The sequence below is a fragment of the Misgurnus anguillicaudatus genome, chromosome 9 (genome assembly GCF_027580225.2).
Source record: "Misgurnus anguillicaudatus chromosome 9, ASM2758022v2, whole genome shotgun sequence".
Taxonomy (NCBI): domain Eukaryota; kingdom Metazoa; phylum Chordata; class Actinopteri; order Cypriniformes; family Cobitidae; genus Misgurnus; species Misgurnus anguillicaudatus.
The window spans coordinates 22,062,473-22,081,005 of record NC_073345.2 but is presented as its reverse complement, the minus strand read 5'-3'; the positions used below and the strand labels follow the sequence as shown (position 1 = coordinate 22,081,005).

Sequence of the window (18,533 nt, the reverse complement as noted above, 5' to 3'; positions counted from 1 at the left end):
TAGAGAAAAACATTTATTTGTGACAAAAAGCTTTGCGTTGTTTATTCTCTATTCCAGTTTATGCACTCATATATTTAAGGATGTAAGCGTGGTAGTATTTCTGAGCGTGGTGGAGACAATGCACCTGTATAACTTTAGCTATGTTGCAGTGGTACCAAAAGGTAAGCTGATTTAATTTCCTTGTCAAACTTCAAAACATGATGGCGTATTTGTGGAGTATCTTCAATAAAGGAACGGTAAGCTGTAAGGCAACCATTGTATTTGTGTATGTTTCTGAGCAAAGCATCTATTTGTCGAGGTAATATAGGCTTTGTTGCATGTGTGTGAAGCATAAACAAATGATTCATATAAGATTAAAAATTAAATCCATCCCTGATGGTTTCTTTTATTTACCCAAGATCATAAAACAAACATTTCAGAAATTATGCGAAAAATACAATTATAAAATCTCTATACAAGTTTTGTTGAAATGCCTCAGATATTGTTTCAGATTAATGCAATGTAATGATTTGGAATAACGGGGTATTTCACAGATCTGTCACAGTATTTTATGCAGTTGAAAATCATGATAGTTGATACCAAATACAAATTATTACAAATATTATGTTTTTTGTCAAATCTTTGTAAAAAACACATACACACGAAAAGGCATTCAGAAGTCTGTTGAGCTGCAGAAAATTCACTTGTGACTCAAACAGGAGTAGGCTTTTGATTTCATAAACCTGTTTAAAACGAGGGCATTTTCCATGTTAAATGTTACAGGAAATGTTTAAACAGAAAATAGCTCTTTTCAGCTCTGGTGATAAAACTGTGGACACATTACACAGAGGAGTCATTAACTGGTTTTGCCGTACCGCTAGCAAAACAAACAGCACTATGGACAGTATGGAATGACAGTTTTTCCATATTTTGGTCTCCAGCCCCAAAGAATGAACCTCTCGATAAAGAATCTATTAATGTCGCGTTGCAACAAGCCAGAATTACATTCACACCAACATCCTTATAGTCTTTTAATACCGTTTTAAGGGTGTTTACTCCTGTTGTGTCTATGAATGAAATGGAGGAGCAGTCCAAGATGATAGTATGAAAATCCAACTCTTTTGAAATCAAATTTATACTAACGTCTCCATTTGTTTGGTCCACGCCGTTATTCTTTTTTGCTGCCTTTTCCCTAGCTTTCTTCTCTAGTTTTCTTCTACGGTTCGTTTCAATGAACGGGTCAAGATCAGTTGCTTTATATAATGATTTTAAAAAGTAGTCTTTGTTGGCGTAATACAAAGGGGCTTGAAATCGAAAGATCTTCGCTTTGGGAACAGGCGAAAGATCCTCATATTCTGCCATGTCTTCATAGTCATTGGTTTGTTCAATTTGTCCCAGCAAAGCAACCTTCGGACTTTGAGTCTGTGCCACCACACAAATCATGGAGAAGAGCACACCAATCAGCAACCCAAGCTCCACGCTGATCAGTGCAGTGGAGCACATGGTCACCATCCAGACAACCGCTTCGCTCTTGCTTGTGCGCCATTGCTTCGGGACATCTTGAAATTTATGCAGGGCGCCCCGCAGACTGACAATGATGATGCAGGCGAGGACGCATTTCTGCAGGGCGTAGAAAAATGGGGCGAAAAAGAGAAGAACAAGGAGGACCACAAAAGCACTCACTAGACTGGAGATCTGAGTCTTGCAACCTGTCGAGTCTTTCACCATAGTCTTGGCAAGAGCAGCGCTGGTAGTGAAAGAATGGAAAAAAGATGGAATTATGTTGCAGAACCCGATCGCTATCATCTCTTGGTTGGGTCTAACTGTGTACCCGTTCTTCTTGGCAAACATCTCAGAGAGTGAAACTGTAAATGCAAAACTTATAACCGCTAATGGAATGGCATCCCATGCTACCCTGGGCATCAGTTCAAAGCTAGGCACTTTTGGTGGGATGAAACCAGTTGGAATGTCACCTGAGATGCTTGAGCTATATTGCCCATTTAGATCTGCAAAGTGGGAAACTATAGTGGCAAGTGCTACTACCACCAGTTCTGTGGGGAGAGGAATTTTCAGACGGTCTTTGTACCGATCCTGGATCTCCTTTCCTGCAACTAGTATTATGATGCAAATGGCACTTGTTATCAAATCACAGAAGTTTGTATTGTGAATGTTCTTGAAGATGTTGATCCAGGTGACCACAACCGTGCCGTAGCCTTGGTGGCGAGGAATCTTAAGGCCGAGCAAATACTTTGCCTGGACAGTGAGGATAGTGCAAGATGCACCAGTGGCGAAGCCATCAAGCATAGGAGCAGAGAGATAAACTGAGACGAAGCCCAATTTAAGCACAGCCATCAGAACCTAAAGAAATAAAACCAATTACTTTTAATAAAGCAAAATTCATTGTTGTTTTGTTATATAGATGCAAGAATTTAAAATGTGTACCTGGTAGACTCCAGCAAGAAAGGTTACAGCCGTAGCAATGGCGATGGCGTAGCATTCCTTTCCACATTCCATATTCAATACCATAATTTTCGGGTTGACAGTGGTGTTGCTTTCCCAAGTTTCATTTAACCCGACATCAAATGCGTTTTGCTTACTGTCTTCGTTCAGATCAAAGCCTGCTAGAAAGACCTCTCGATCCACAACTTGTCCAATCATCAGACTCATGAGGCTAAAGATACCCACAGATACATGTCTCGACGTTCCCATGAAAAAGTATATGATGTTTGAAAAAAATGACGTGTATAAGCCGTAGATAGGTTCCAAGCCCGCCAGCAGGCAGTAAGCAATGGCTTGTGGGATCAGTATGATGCCAATGATCAGCCCAGACATCAGATCTCCCCATATATAATCCTTTACCTTGTATTTTGGAAGCCATTGCACAACAGGGAAAAAGCCTGTTAGAGTGTTCTTCACTTTAGATGCCGAACAAGAAAGGTTTCGCTGCAGTTTGGTCTTAATGATCTCAGTAGGTCGTCTCTTCGGATGTACTTTGCGCTTCAGAGGGCCTACAGTCGTAGGCGTCAGGTCATCCATGGCTTCCGCTGATGAGGGAGCCATGTGATGATGGGATGTTTAGGACAGCTCCTGAAAAAGAGAAAAAAAGAGCTGATACAAGCAATGTTTGATCAGTAAGGCCAAACAGGATGGCCGTTAAATATGAGTGATTGATTAATCAAAGCGATAGAAGTGTGAATGTGAAACAGTCTTGCTTCCTCCAGTCAGTATTGGTAAGAGAAGTTAACACAATTATCAGTGGTGGTGATACACTAATCAGTTAGATTTGCTTAAAGTGCTCACAGCAACACTTTTCAATCATTGGCAATGATTTACACATATTTCTATTATCATTGCATGATAGTAGGGTAAAACTAGGAAACAAAAGCTTGGATTCATCAACCAACACTGTTATGAAGTTTATTGACAGGATTAAGTAAGGAATAATTGATGACAGGCCATTGAATAATAAGAAAATATTTTCAAATAATTTAAAGACCGGAGTCAATTATTCCGCTTATACCACGGTTATCAGCAAACATTGCTCTGGTGCCTATTTTTAAGACATTGGACTGCCATGAAACATTTCTCAGCCAATCAGAATAAAGCATTCAACAGACCCGTGGTATAATAAAGAAAAAATGCACCAATGTTTTGGGCTATAATTGGTAACGACAAATAAAAGCAATTTTTCGGACATTGGTAGTATGTGAACCATTTCTTTCAAAATTGTGTAAATAATTATTCATTTGAAACAAAAACAAAAATCTATTGGTATTTGCTGATATCATTAATTTGAATAGGTCAGATGCAAAACCCTCTTTTTGTGCTTTTGACGTTTTCATTAGCATTTTTATCAGGATTTTGTGTTTAGATTTAGTCATTTCAATTGAATGGCAATTAAAAGGTTATTAATGAATAATTGAAATGCCTTCTTTTCACTAATGTCACTTTATTAATTTTAGTAATATTTAACAAAGTTGACCGTCTTTCACTGCAAACCCTTTAAATACATGCAAAATATAATTTTTTCCTCCTTTTTTTTTTTGAAAAAAGGCTCCAGTGTCCAAAATCTTCACTGTCCGTTCTGAATAAATAGGCTCAAAATAAATAACAATAAATAAATAAAAGGCTCAAAAATTTGGTCAATATCCTATATTTGGTAAATCTTCTTGAAAAACCTTGTTCATTCAGTTCTTCGTTTAGTTCTTATGCATAGTGGCATTTAACGGATTCTGCCAACAAACCAGTGTTTCTGAATGACCTAAGGGCGGGATTAAGCGTATTTGAAGTGAAAGTATTTGATTGAAAGCATTCGGTCGATAGCATCTCATTTTTGATAAAGGTGGTGTTTAGCGGCTTTTGCATCTGAACGCCTCATATATAATATAATTTGATTGTTGCATAGAACTAAATGAATAATATTTAGTCATTTTGATGTTTTATTAAAAAAAAAAAGTAATTATGTTATTGGTTTGTATCCAACTCGGATTCATAAATTAATTTATTAAAAAGCTTAATATTAATATAATTTTACAAAAACTTTTAAACATTTTTTTTACGAATTTCTGGCTCAGAATTGTATATAAAAGTAATTTACCTAATTTAGATTTTACCAAGAAACTAATCTCTTCACAGGAACAGAACACTTAGCAAGAAAAGCAAAGATCTTTATCTCAGTCAATGTCCCATTAAACCATCATCATGTCATGTGCCTCCTTGACAATGAGAGAATCCGCACTGGACCGCACATGTTATTTAACTAAATGGCTTTCTTATTGTGTGCCATAAATGTCCATAGTCCTAGACACAAGACAATTTTCCATGACGATCTCATAAAGTTTATAGATCCATATTTCACCTTTCAGTAATGTAAACTTGTTTTAGTTTTTAGTTCTCTGCATGTTTGAAATGCTTAAGGTATGTAAAAAAGCACGTCCATCACTTACCTGAATAGGTGGTCTTTTTTTAAAAGTCGCAAAACAAAATCAATCAATCTGCACAAGCTGCTTGTATTCATGCAGTAGCCTCTTTACAATGCCTGCCACCAGCAAAACCCAATAGCAGAATGCAAGTTTGTGCCTTATTATACGAAAACCTTGAGGGAATCCATCCAACCCCCACCCCACCCACCTAACAACCATTTGTTCTCATTGGCTGAAAAATTAGAAGATGGAAGCTGTCTTTTGGGTTAAACATATGCTACTTTGTAATGGTTTGCATTGAGCAATTGTGAGGCATCCTTAACGGTGCCAAAAGTAAATATTTTACTTGTTCTTATCAGAGTGAGCACAATATTTCTTTGAAGTACATTTAAAAAAATATAATGAAAATTGCAAGAACTAAGTCATCTACTGTATGAGTTTAAAACTCATTTGAATTTGACATGTAAATTTCAGCATGACTCAGTCAATGAATACAGGCTTTTGTCATGAATGTTCTGGTTTTAGATATAGGTCCCTTGTGAGTGTCTTATGATAGTGGTTTGAGTCCTGTCTAAACCTTTAATAACAGTATTGGTCAGATAATAATGGGTGCAGGTTATATTTGTGGTAGTTTATGGTGTTATAGATACAGCATGGTTTGCCCCACGCTTTTATTATTTATTTATCTATTAACTTATTACTATTATGCAAATAAATGTTTTCACAAAGGTCAGTTCAGACAGTCTGTCAGTTTATGCTATGACCTGTGATCCACAATTGTCATCTGTTAGAATAATAACTCCGTATGTAGGAAAAATGTTGCCCTTTGTGCTCTATTTATTACAGTTATGTCAAGTGTGGCAGGTTGTATAGATCTCAAGTTATGAATTATGACTCATGGCTTGTAAGTGAATTGCAGAGGCAAAACTTCAAATATGATTCTTGACTAAATGAAAATTTCCCATGTAAAACATGCTTGTAGGCGTTTTGCCCAGAACAGGGGTAAACATAGTGTCAGTTTAGATAACGTGTGGTTACATTTACATTTCATTTGAGAGGTGCTTTTTTTCAAAATTACTTAAAATGAGGAACATCACATCAAAATGTCATCAGCACAAACCGTAACAGTCCACAATGCAACGTTTACAGTATAAACAAAAAATAGTACACAACCTAGGGCAGAAATGAATTATTTTATAGTATAGTAAATGGTTTTCATCACAGTTTAAAATATATTCTTATAAAATATAAAATAAATTGTAATAATTTTATAAATGTGCATTGCCTTCTTGTTGCTTTTCAACATTTCCTATGTTCTTGTGCTACTATATGTTGTAATTAAACCTATCTACAGTAAGACCTCCCCCATATAGTCAATGAGGAAGAATAGATTGGGACTGAAACAGTGACTCACCCTTAGTATAGGAGCGAATGATGAGAATGGAGGACACATTTGCCATGCCTGTACTGTTAAATTTCCCAGTGAACGGTAGCTGGTTAGCTATTCTGACAGAGGCTAAGGATTGTGGGTAAAGATATGGCTTTGTTGCTTAACGCTCAGTAACCAATCATAGACAGATTTAGATAAAGGAAGAGAGCGAGAGGGAGGGGCTATGGGCTGCTGAGCTGATCACCATAGAAACACTGCCACCCTCTGTCACAGACTAGAATTTCTTAACATGCGTATATGGATGGATGAATGCATGTGAAGATAATGAATGCGATGAATCTGAGCCACTGTGCAAGACACCCAAGACATGGACAATTGAATCCATTATGTTTCTTGTATTAATTTCTTTGCTCTGCTGAACACAAAGGAAGATTTTTGTAATCAAGCAGGATAGAGAAGCACCATTGATGTCCATAGTAAGAAAAATACTATAGAAGTCAATGGTGGGTACAAACATTGCTGAAAATATCTATTTTGTTTAGCAGAGCAGATCAATTTATATAGGTTTGAAACAACTAGAGGCTGTGTAAATGATGACTGAATTTTGGGGTGAACTAACCCTTTAATATTCATGACAGAACAAATCCTGTGAATGTAATGCAACAAAGATCTTGTTAAATCTTGCCAGCTTGCTCCCCATTATGAGTATAAGAACAAGAAGTCATTTACCTATTAACTCTGCTACTACGAATTGTTTAAATGACCACTGTATAAACCAACCAAGTTACAAATTGTACAAATTGCAAGCTTTTCTTGTTGTTAGTTTCTTATCAATGTCTGGGGCAATTTATAAGATTATGTTGCATTCTTAACAATTGCAATCCTGTGCTTCCTTTACTGCTTACATTTATGCATTTGGCAGATGCTATTATCCAAACCAACTTACAGTGCATTTAGGCTATACATTTTATCTGTATTGGTGATTCTCGCGAAATTAGACTTATAAGGTGTCATGAAAAATTTTGATTAAAAAAGTAAATGGAAAGTAAGAGTATCAAAATAAGAAGCATGCAGTAACAAACATCTCTTCATGTATTATTTTGCACATGATTTCAAATGACATCATACAAACCCATTTTTTTTTGCATTTAAGGGGAAAATGTTCATTACTGCAACATGTCCATGACTGGATTTTGGTTCTTTGACATGGAAATATTTAAAATTAAAAAATCTAAAAAATAAAAAGCTTCAGTGCATGTTATACTATAAGCATTTACAGTAAAGAAACACGTGGTATTTGGTGATCATTGGTAAATGTAGAGACAATAATAAGGAATATTTTCTCATCCTCCGCAACAATTTTCGATCATTGTTTAAGCCCTCAAGAAACGAACATTTAAAAAAATAGTTGGAAGGGACATAATTGACTGTGACACTCAAGATGGCTACCAGGTAAACAGTTCTTATTTTTTCTCTCCAGATAAAAGTTGAAATTTTGTTTGTCATAGTACCTAGACAACTTTTTAGTTCTCATTACCGAAACTTGAGTTTGTAAATGCATATATTTAATGTAATATCATCACTCTAAAATCAATTATTTTGAGTTAAGACAACTACTTCTGAAATTAATTCCGGCCAACAAACTATAAGAAGTTGGATGTACTTAAAAAATTGCGTTGAATACTCATAAAAATTAAGTTGTTTTAACTTTTTTTTTTTGCATTTTAAATTTGATTCAATCGTGGACACTGATTTACTGATTCAACCTTTTTTTATTAAAGAACACTTGTCAGGTTGCAGAAGACGACCAGTTTTAGCCTTTTTATCAAAATGCCATCTGATTAAAACAGCAAGGTAATGAGTCTGTTGGTGAGTCTGTTCTCAACTTGAACAAATGCTCTATTTGCTACCCAGTCTCACAAAGTTTCGTGATATAGTCACAAATTTCTTCGTTTTTTCGTGATTTGGTGCTTGCATTAGAATGTCACTTTATGTATTGGTTTATACTATTTTTTCTTATTTATTTTTTTTATATGTTGCCTGGCGTTAGGGTTAGAGTTGGGTTTGGGTAGGGATGTCATTTTATGTAAATCTAAACCGAAGCGACAATGGTAAGAAAATAGAACAAAACTGTTGAATAACCAATACGTGATAATCACACGAAAACAGGAATTCGTTATACGGTCATGAGACTGGGCTGCTATTCTTCAGCACAATGGTAACCTCTTAAAAATCAACAACATATCAGAAAATCTTTTAAATAACAAAAGTACAGAACAATAATCATTAAAAGTCTTCTCATGTTTTCATCTTGATTAGAAATGCATAAAATAACACCATATTTCTACATTTACTCTCACTATCAAGTCCCATGCAAAGCATGCTGGGAACCTGAAGTAATCAAGCTAAATGCATTGAGTTACTACAACTTAAATAATGTTTTAAACAAACTAACACAGATAATTAATTTGAAGTTACACACAATATTAACTTGATGTAACTTTCAACATTATCATGTCTGGACAACTCAATAAAAAACGTTTGCAAGTTTAAATCTTTCAATAAATCAATTATTTAGAATTTTTAACTTGCACCAATGCATTAAATTAAACAGTGGCAACAGATCCCCTGAATTATTTTTTAGAGTGCATGTTGCGGTAATGACAGTTTTTTATAATGATAATCTAAAAAATTTAAATAATTCTATAGGAAATATTTTTTAAATCCTCTAAAAATAATGGTTATAGTAAGTTCAGACCTTAATCTTATATGTGCAAAAAAAATCACCCGTATGTGTGTGACCTGGGAATCAAACACATAACCCTAAAATGCTCTTCCAGGTACACTGCTTGCTTTAATAGCTTTACAAGAGTTTTGACATGTGACCTTTTAAAAATGTGTTTCTACAGCAAAGAAAACATGTGCCCAAGTTAATTATCTTTTGAAAACAGGTCAGAGTATTTTCCTTGTATTTGCTGACATTCTGTCATCTTGTTAATGTTTATGAGTGGTTGGGCTTTATAATAACTATGGTTACTCATTGCTGAGTGTAAATGGCAGTGTTTTGAAACATTTATGATGTTGCAATGGTTCTGCTCTTCAGCGAAGTTTCATTGCTGCAGTTATGTAGATGGTTCTCAGAGATAGATAAACTTTAGCAAGTATACCGGGGTGTGCCATTAAATCACACAATATCACAGAAATAGGATTCCGAGTTATAGCATAATCATTGGTGCACATGCTCGCTGCATAAAGAGAAGTTTCTGTAGCTCAAATGGTAACGCATTACATTGGGGGAACATAACACACATATTGATAAAATGTATATCTTGAATGCACTGTAAGTCACTTTGGATAAAACAGTATCACTGGGAGCTGTCTGACTTTTGCTCACCTTGTTGAAGTATATTGAAAAAGTAGCTTACCCAAAATACAAATTATGTCATTCTTACCCTACTTGTGACAAGCAACACAATAAGCATACATCTCTTGTATGTTACTGTAAGCATAATATATGTGCTTTGTAGTAAACAAATCTGTGCCACATTACGAATCTACACCTCTTGGGTACATGGTAATTTTGACTGAGCTTCTAAAGCCCCTTATGTCATTATCTCTGCCTTTTTCAAAGACGTGGTTCAGACAATCTGTTCTGTCTACAAGAGACACCAGCTGGCATGAGAATACTCAGTGGCAGTCATAACAAGAAAGTTAGAAGGTATTAACCTTTTGTAGATAAATCTGTTATAGGATATATTGTAGATTGAGGAGATCACGTCAGCACCATTAGCAAGACAAGACCTCTGTACAGCTACCCTAGATCAGGGGTGCCCAAACTTTTTCTTACCAAGGACCAAAAATCAAACCTGAGTGAGGGCCGTCTGCTGAAAGTAAATGTTGCTTTGATATATTAAAATTAAAGTTGCCCTGATTCTCCTAGCTTAGATTCTCCGTGCGCACGTGAAACTAAACTTTTTTTTATTCTGCACATGAAGGTTTCACATGAGCACATAAAAGTTTCATGTGAGCACGCGAAAGTTTCATGTGAGCACATGAAACGAAACTTTAGATTTTTTTTACGCCAATGTCACCTTAGGGGCTCGGTACAAACAAACACATGTGAAGCCCATGCAATCAAAATTTTAAGGCAATCAAGTAACTTACTTTTTTAAGTTGAACCAACAAATCATTTTAGAACGATGTTAATATAACATTCTAGGGCTGTAACAATATATTGCGTGTCCCATTAAAAAGACCTGTCTAAAATCGATTCTGCATCGCGATTCTGTGTTTCATGCGCAGCTTGTGCGTGTACTATGGCGTTTTGGTCAGTAAGAAGTCCGTTATTAATCTAAAATCATTATGAGTCCGAGTCGTTTATAACGTGCATTTGAAAAAGCAACACTCGTTAAACAAAATCATTCAAAATATTCTTTATTATCATGAAAATACCTGAAACCATTTGAAGAACAGGGATATATTCCTGTAGAAATTTCCTGGAATAGAGTTTGTAACGCCACTTCTTCTGTGGCACAAGTGGTATTTCTGCACGAGTGCACCCCCTGGCTTTTGGATGTGGCGGCATTTCACCGTAATTCATTCAAATTCATTCATTGAGAAAATCGTTACAGCCCTATAACATTCATATCTTAAATATTGACTGAGTGAAGCCACGCCAAGTTCATGTCTTTTTTCAAAAAGAAAATACACATTTTAACCCAGTTAGATAAATGAAAGTCCACTAAGTTTTGTTTACAAAATATTTATTCTCACAAACACGTTACACAACACCACATTCCCTTGAGATAAAGTTTCAATTGGTCTCTCTCCCTGCTAGATGCGTTGTTCTTTACATCTCAACAGTACTGAAATGCAATGGCCCGGATGCCTCATCTCATACCATCATGCTAAAGAATTCCCTCTTATTTGGCTCCAAAACCTTAGCAAGCCCCTGTTAAACAAGAGAGGAAAAAATAAAGTTAGCTAAATAAACCAAACACACACTTATCTTGTAAAAAAAAATTCCCAACTCTAAATGTATATTGAGCCATAGGTGCTTCTAGCTTCTTTAAAGGGGGCCAAATATGCCAAATGCACACAACCATGTTTAATTGATGTGTAACGCAGTCGTGAGGCTGAGAAGAGAACCTACCAGATTGCAGCACTGGCTGGAACTGACCAGCCATGCAGATCTCTTCCTGCTTCTGGCGGACGATACGCTGGATTGCAGGTGGCAGGCCGCGGGGATTGCGTGAGAAGACCAGAGCGTAGCCATCATCACACGTGCCATCGTCCTTCAGGGTGCGGCAAGCATAGGTGATAGCGTAGTTGTCGTAATCCGTGTCAATGACCCAGTAGTTGTCACCTGCACAGACAAAAACAACCCAAATAATTAATGTGGTGATACGACTGCCTGTCTTGTGTAGATGCAGTCATTGAGTTATAAGTATAAAGTATAGAGAGATAATAACATACCTCCGCTAGACAGGTAGCTAGCCAGACCCTGGTAGTTCATGAACATCTTGCCAGGAGTGGCGGGGTCAGGCACGTTGTACTGGGCGGCCATGTCAGCACACACAACCCAGAACCCGAAAACAGATTGTAGGATTAGCATGACGTCAACGCTATCATTTATTTAAACTTGGTTTTTAAGATTTTCTTGTGTTATGATACCCTTCATGCTGTAGAAATGCTTAAAAGAATACTCCACTTTTTTTTTTTTGAAAATATCCAGCTGCCAGCTTACCGTTTTGGAATCCATTCTGATTTCTGGGTACCACTTTCAGCATAGCTTATCATAATTCATTGAATCCGATTAGACCATTAGCATCGCGCTAAAAACTAACCAAAAAGTTTCGATATTTTTCTTATTTAAAACTCTTTTAAGACTCTTTTGTAGTTACACAATATGGCTGCAGGAGGCGCAATGAAACTACGCAGTGCCCGAAAATAGTCTCCTGCTACCAAGGGGACTATTTTCCGGCACTGCATAACATCATTGCGCCTGCTGCAGCCATTTTACGGCAGCAAAGTCCTTGACTTTACGCCAGAATGAGAGCATAGTTCCTAGCCATACCAACTTTTAATTTTCTGTCGGTCTTAGTACATGATCTAACTACAGAAGAGTCAAGTTTTAAATAGGAAAAATATTGAAAGTCTTTATTTTTGAGCGTGATGCTAATGGTCTAATCAGATCCAATGTATTGTGCTAAGCTAGGCTAAAAGTGGTACCGCCAGACCCAAAGATCAGCTGAATGGATTCCAAAACGGCAAAAACAAATGTTTAACTCTAGGGGAGCTGGTAAATTAGCGTATTTTCAAAAAAAGTGGAGTGTCTATTTAAACCAGCGTAAGATGGTTAAACTCGTCTTAGCTGATTAAGGCTGGTTTTGCTCCTCTCCTGGTGTGACCATGTTTGGGCTTACTTTCTAGTCTCAGCATGTCCCCTCTAAAACAAAAGACCTGTAAACCAGCTTTTATTGTAAATATCACACCATTTATTGTTTTACTGACCCGAAAAGAGTAACGCGACCCTTGGAAGAGGCAGTCATGGTGCCATCATCATCAATAGTGTATTCAGCAGAGATGTTGTCCTGGAGGAAAAGTCCCTCTGGATCTTTCTTCTGCTGAGCATACCATTTACCTGCATACTACAAGACACAAGTCCCATAAACATCTCACGTGTTTTAAATTTACATTAGAAATGAAACATTTGAGAGATACACCCATACCCGCTTCGGATCAAAGTTGTCCTTGACTTGAAAACTGTCCACCACGCAAGAAGCAGACCAACAGCGTTCAACGTAAGACAGGAAAACCACCAGCAGAGCAAACTTGTAGTATTCCATCCTGTATAGCAGACATGTACAAAATAACGCTTGCCTTTTATTCCAACAGTTACTACAAGTCTCATTTATTAGTCAATATACAAAGAGAGCACTGGCCTGCAGTTTCGTTAACCGTATGACCCCGAAGGCCTGCATAATGTAATAACACTGTATCTTACCTGTTTGTTTTGGAGTGATTCTGTGATGTAGGATCTTTATCTGTGCTTCTCCAGTCTTGTGTTGTCTACACTGAGCAAAAGCCCTTTTATACGTACTCCACAGACAGGCTTATTGATTATTTTCACTTCTTGTGACTAAATAAGGTTCTTAAATCTACGGTTAATCCGGTTTTAGAAATCCTCGCTGTAATCTGGCCTCTCGATTGAACCTTCCCACGCTTACCGTAAAAACAATCGAAGCATTATGTAAGTGGAATATAGTACAGCTTTGTTTATTTAAATAATAAAAAACATCTGTGAAATAAAGTGAGCGAATTTATTTGAACTTTATTTGGTAGATAATACAATTTATGGTAACTCATAACCTACTGTTGTGTATTGTTATTGTAGTATTTATTTATGAATCACGTTGGGTTTCTGAAGGATTAATAATGAATATGCTCCCTGTCTAGCATTGAGGAAAAACACCTGACTGACACACCGTGTATTGTTTTGCTGGAGGGATTGTGATTGTTGATCTTGTTGAGGATGTGCATGCTGCAGTGTTATCTTTACAATACAATAGGCTTTTTATTACAAGTGGCTTTGTGACTGTTTGGTGAGATTTTCTGTTTATGAGACTCTTATTATGTAATAATGAATCGGTTTTGAGGTAGATTTTGTTTTTTTGTTTTTTTAAGTAGATTTGTATGTGGTCACATCAGTTTCCTCTTTAATTAAAACCTGGTATACTCTCAGCTATCCTGGTATGTCTAAAAAATGTGTATCCTCTTATCCAAGTTATTTCCTATTTTGTGCCATATTTTTAAATAATAAATATGGTACAGGCTCCTATATGACTCATTGTCAAACTCAAGTATGCATTAAAAACCTCTACTTTTTATTACAAAAGCTTGCATGATAGTTTTTGCATCTTATTGATGTTTATTAGCATTTTCCTGTATAGCACATTGCATTGCGTTAGCAGCGCAAAAGGTCATAGCCTAGGTTCGAACCCAGGGAACACACATAGTGATAATAATGTATACCTTGTAATAAGTCGCTTTGGTTAAAAGCTTTTGCCAAATGCATACATGAAATATACATTTCAATACAATGCTTAGGTTATATGTAAATAAATAACTTGATCCTTGAAATGCAAGCATTTTAACAATTTAAGACCTTAACAAGCAGATGGCTTGTAAACATCTTGATGAAATGATTTTGAGCAATCTAGTTTTATGATATTCACAAAGACCTTTGATATCAAAGAAGACATTTATTGTACAATGTGATCTCTGTACACATTATCAGTAAAAAATATTTTCTGGTCTTGAAGCAGAAAGCCTAATCTGTTTTTGGGACTGCTTCCCAAACATGCATAATCAGTGGCCACGTTTTTTGAGTATTAGGATTGGTAAGAACCACTTATAGCACCCTTGGCTCACTTTCAGTGTCCTAAACAAACACGGGGATGGTCAGGTTGAGAGATCCATCGCATGTTCCATTGAAACCACGGAAATGTTCAATTGCATAATTGCATAATAGTGGTAGTAAGAGATATAGCTTTAATCTACATCAAAGTTGACCTTTCTTAACACTGACCCAGTCACGCAGCATTCAATGATGTTATCACTTGTACCTGAGCTCCATGGAGATTAATGCAGTTCTTTTTAAAGATATTTGTTTTTTTAGACCAGAGCCTCTGAAGCTGTCATCTATATTTAGGTCTTTGTATCTAAACAGAGAAACTGTGATTTAATTTTGTTTTTTTGGGCCCTGTTTGCTATCATTTTGGTGCGGCACTTTTTTAATTATTAATTATAATCAGTTAAAAGATACAGTTTATATGACTAAACAAAGAACAAGAATGTGTAGCAATGGCTAAAGTTGACTAACATGACCTTTCTTAAACATGTAAATTTGGGGTCATAAAAAAAAATTTTTTTAAATATGTTTGTCACAGCATGCAAGTCACCATCTTGTTTTGTTTGCGGTCTTCGTGGACCTTACCCCATAAACCCTGAGACTAATCCCTCACATTGTCCATGTGCTCAGGCCTTGTTGTTCTTGGTTAACCTTTTAAACTAAAAAAACAAATGCACTTCTTAGTTGTAGGGTCAGACGCAGATGCTGACCAAGTAAATGTCCCTACTGGTTGATGCACTAGACTAAGCTTGACAAGTCAAAGTCTTGTTTTCTGGAATCTGTTGCATCATGATTGAGTTCTGGGAACAACTTTATATTTACACAAAACACAATGGCTCTTTGAAAAGGTCTGTTGTTAATAGAGGGTTAACAGTTAGACTAGGTTTTTTTTACTGTGTAAAATTTTAATTTTGACAAGTTTGGTTAATCTAAACCTATATGTTTGTCAAAATGGTTTTCTAAATGCTCTAAAAAGTGTTTCAAATGTCATCATAACATACTATTTTCTTAAATTTTCTAATAAGATAATGAGACCTAAATGCACATTTCTTTAAAATCTGATGTTTGTTTTTTGTCAATGTGTTTAGTTGAATTGTGGAGATGCAATTGGCATTGGTTGCAGGATAATAGGGTTTAGCGAAATTGTGTAGTTTACTGCACCCTTGTGGTCTTTTATGGTAATGACAACATGTGACCACATAGGATGACAAAAGATTATGGAGATTGAGAACATTACAACAAATACAATGCATTTTAATAAAGGACTCAATCATTTATTTTGGTTTGATTTTGTGTAATCTTGGTTCATGTGTGGTATTGTCCTGAACTTATCTAATATAATATAATGACTGGTTTGGTAACCATCACTAGGTGGCACAGAAACAAAATAACTAATCAGAAATTAATTGGAGGCTAGATTTACATTCTTCTTAGCATAGAAACTCACAAAAAATGTGTTTCTTTGTAGTTTCTTACATCATTAAAATAATAAACAAAAAATGAATTAAATAAAAAATTAATATAATAATAAATTTAACTTAACAACACCTTTATATTTTTTTAATCTGTGCAGTTGCATGTATTCAGTGGTGACATCCTAGTGTTGAAATTAAGGTTGTGAGTTTGAAGAGGTCCTGAGATTAAAACCCTGTCCTTAACTAACCCTCATTGCCTCAGACCTGCATTTATACGTTTGGTTCAAAACAATTTTTTTATAGAAACTACACTGTTAAAAAAAATGTTTTTGCACGTAAGTATAACCAACTTGGAAGTCATTTTCAACTTCATGATTTTTTATCTAGACTAGTGATGAGTGTCTGTAACTTATAAAATAAAGTCAAAATAACTTCAGCTAATTCAATTCTATTTTATAAGTTACAGCAACTCTACTCACTAGTCTAGACAAAAAAACAAACAAAGTTGAAATGACTTGTGTATCCAAGTTGATTATTTTTACTTTACAGTGTAAATACGATATAGCCTGTTACTTCATTCTTATGTCCATCTTAAACAGTAATTTGTTTATTTTCCTAATATAACTATTATAATAGCATAGACAGACCAAATCAAAAGAGAACACAAATACACCAGTGCTTATAGATGCACAGGAATTTTGAGTGTTTTTCTCCGCAGCCAAAGCTGTGACTTGCTTTGTGCAGGTATAAATCTATTAATATGCTGATTATCCCCGTGACCTTTTGCCTAAGATGGTTACTAGGCCTTTATGTAAGTATGAACTTTATCTTAATGGAAGGATTATTGGCATTTTATTATAAAACTATTTACTCCATTTAGAATGGCATCTATGAGATTTTAATTGTAAGAGATTTGTAAAAAAAATATTAAAAATATACTTAATTAAAAGCATAAGAAAAAGATTATATACAGTTTATGTGGTAATACTATCATCATCTATGAAGTACAGCCATTTACAGTATTCGGTTTGTTAATGCTATACACTGTAAAAAGTGAAAGCTACTTACTTCAATTGGTAAGACCTAACAAAAGTTTTATACACTTACATTTTCTCACCTTTAAGTAAGACGTAGGTGAAAAAAACATAAAAATTACTTTAATTGGTAACACCTAAAATATTTACACATTTTCAACTTTTCACTTAAAGTGAGAAAATATTCCCATTTTAAAAATTGACGTAATTTTTTAAGTTGATCCAACTTTTTACAATGTAACTACTTATAATATAATGCTATATTGTTGTATGACTTTATTATAGTGCCAACTCAATGGAGTAAGAATTCCAGTGCTACTAAATGTTTGTAAAAATATCAGCTTCTTTAATATGACAAAAGTATTCTTATGCTCTTATTGTTTCTTGATTTTTCTGTATCTTTGTTTCTATTTCTATTTATTTTTATTAATAGGCTAAAATATTCTGTATGTTTACATATCCTGTGGGACCTCTGCATATTTTGGTATCTGAATGCATACATGAAAATACAGTGCTTAACAAATTTGTTGGACCACCACCTAATGTAAGGGTTATGCAGCTGCCCTAAACTAACAGTATGATACCAAAATAATTTATATAGTCACAGTAGTTTTTCTAATGCTAAAATACAATTTCTGTTCTGGTTCTTCATTCTGATTGGTTGAAACGCGTTCTAAGCCGTGATAAAATACCCCGGTAAACCCACGGTTCAGACCGCATCACAAGTATCACTGCGCCACTGTTGCTGCGTACAGATTTATGAAAATAAACACCACAGTCTTTAATCATTTTTTCTACCTTTGCACAATTATGGCGATATCCAGATAAATGTCAATAAATATTGTTGAGTCATTTCGTCAATAAAGAGAAAACGTTCTCTGAGTTGTTTTTGTCTTATTGATATTTCCGCTATTATCCACTAGATGGCAATTTTACCCAACTTAAACACTGACGCATTCACTCGACACAACAGCGTTGAATCTGATCTCTTACAAAAGTTCTTCACAAAAATGGAATTATCTCCGCTTTTAGCTGAAAATTTGAGAGGTGATAATAAGAGAACAATTGAAGGTAGGATGAAACGTTTTTTTTTTGTTGTTGTTGGAAAGCGGATGGACTGTTCTTTCATTTGATATTTTATGTTTATTTAAAGAAGATAATTTTTCTGTAAGGCATTAAACTAAAACTGGGTGGCAACTTAAAAAAAAACGCTGACGGGGAAAGAGTTAAGCATGCTTCCTAGCATATTTGATCATCACTTCAACAGTTGCACGATATAAATGTTAATGTATATTTTAGATGAATGTTGATATATATAAATAAACACCACAGTCTTTAATCATATTTTCATTGTGTCTTTGCTGCATCTGTGTTGGTTGT

At 35.3% G+C, this 18,533-nt stretch overlaps 2 protein-coding genes across 3 annotated transcripts; both read right to left on the bottom strand.

The window, feature by feature from the left end:
• Positions 1–348: 348 nt before the first annotated feature.
• On the bottom strand, positions 349–6,467 carry slc26a1 (solute carrier family 26 member 1). 2 transcript variants are annotated; one of them, XM_055180561.2, is made up of 3 exons: positions 6,316–6,467; positions 2,422–3,066; positions 349–2,337 (listed from the first exon to the last, which is right to left on the bottom strand). In XM_055180561.2, exons 2-3 carry the CDS (start codon positions 3,037–3,039, stop codon positions 820–822), a joined length of 2,136 nt encoding a protein of 711 aa, XP_055036536.2. In that variant the 5' UTR covers positions 3,040–3,066; positions 6,316–6,467; the 3' UTR covers positions 349–819. The 2 variants fall into 2 exon arrangements, with proteins under 2 accessions (XP_055036536.2, XP_055036537.2); XM_055180562.2 differs by lacking the exon at positions 6,316–6,467 and adding an exon at positions 4,926–5,062.
• Positions 6,468–11,037: 4,570 nt separating this feature from the next.
• rbp4l (retinol binding protein 4, like) lies at positions 11,038–13,454 on the bottom strand. Its single transcript, XM_073871309.1, has 6 exons — positions 13,298–13,454; positions 13,023–13,140; positions 12,812–12,941; positions 11,767–11,886; positions 11,444–11,656; positions 11,038–11,242 (listed from the first exon to the last, which is right to left on the bottom strand). Exons 2-6 carry the CDS (start codon positions 13,137–13,139, stop codon positions 11,232–11,234), a joined length of 591 nt encoding a protein of 196 aa, XP_073727410.1. The 5' UTR covers position 13,140; positions 13,298–13,454; the 3' UTR covers positions 11,038–11,231.
• Between the last annotated feature and the right edge of the window lie 5,079 nt (positions 13,455–18,533).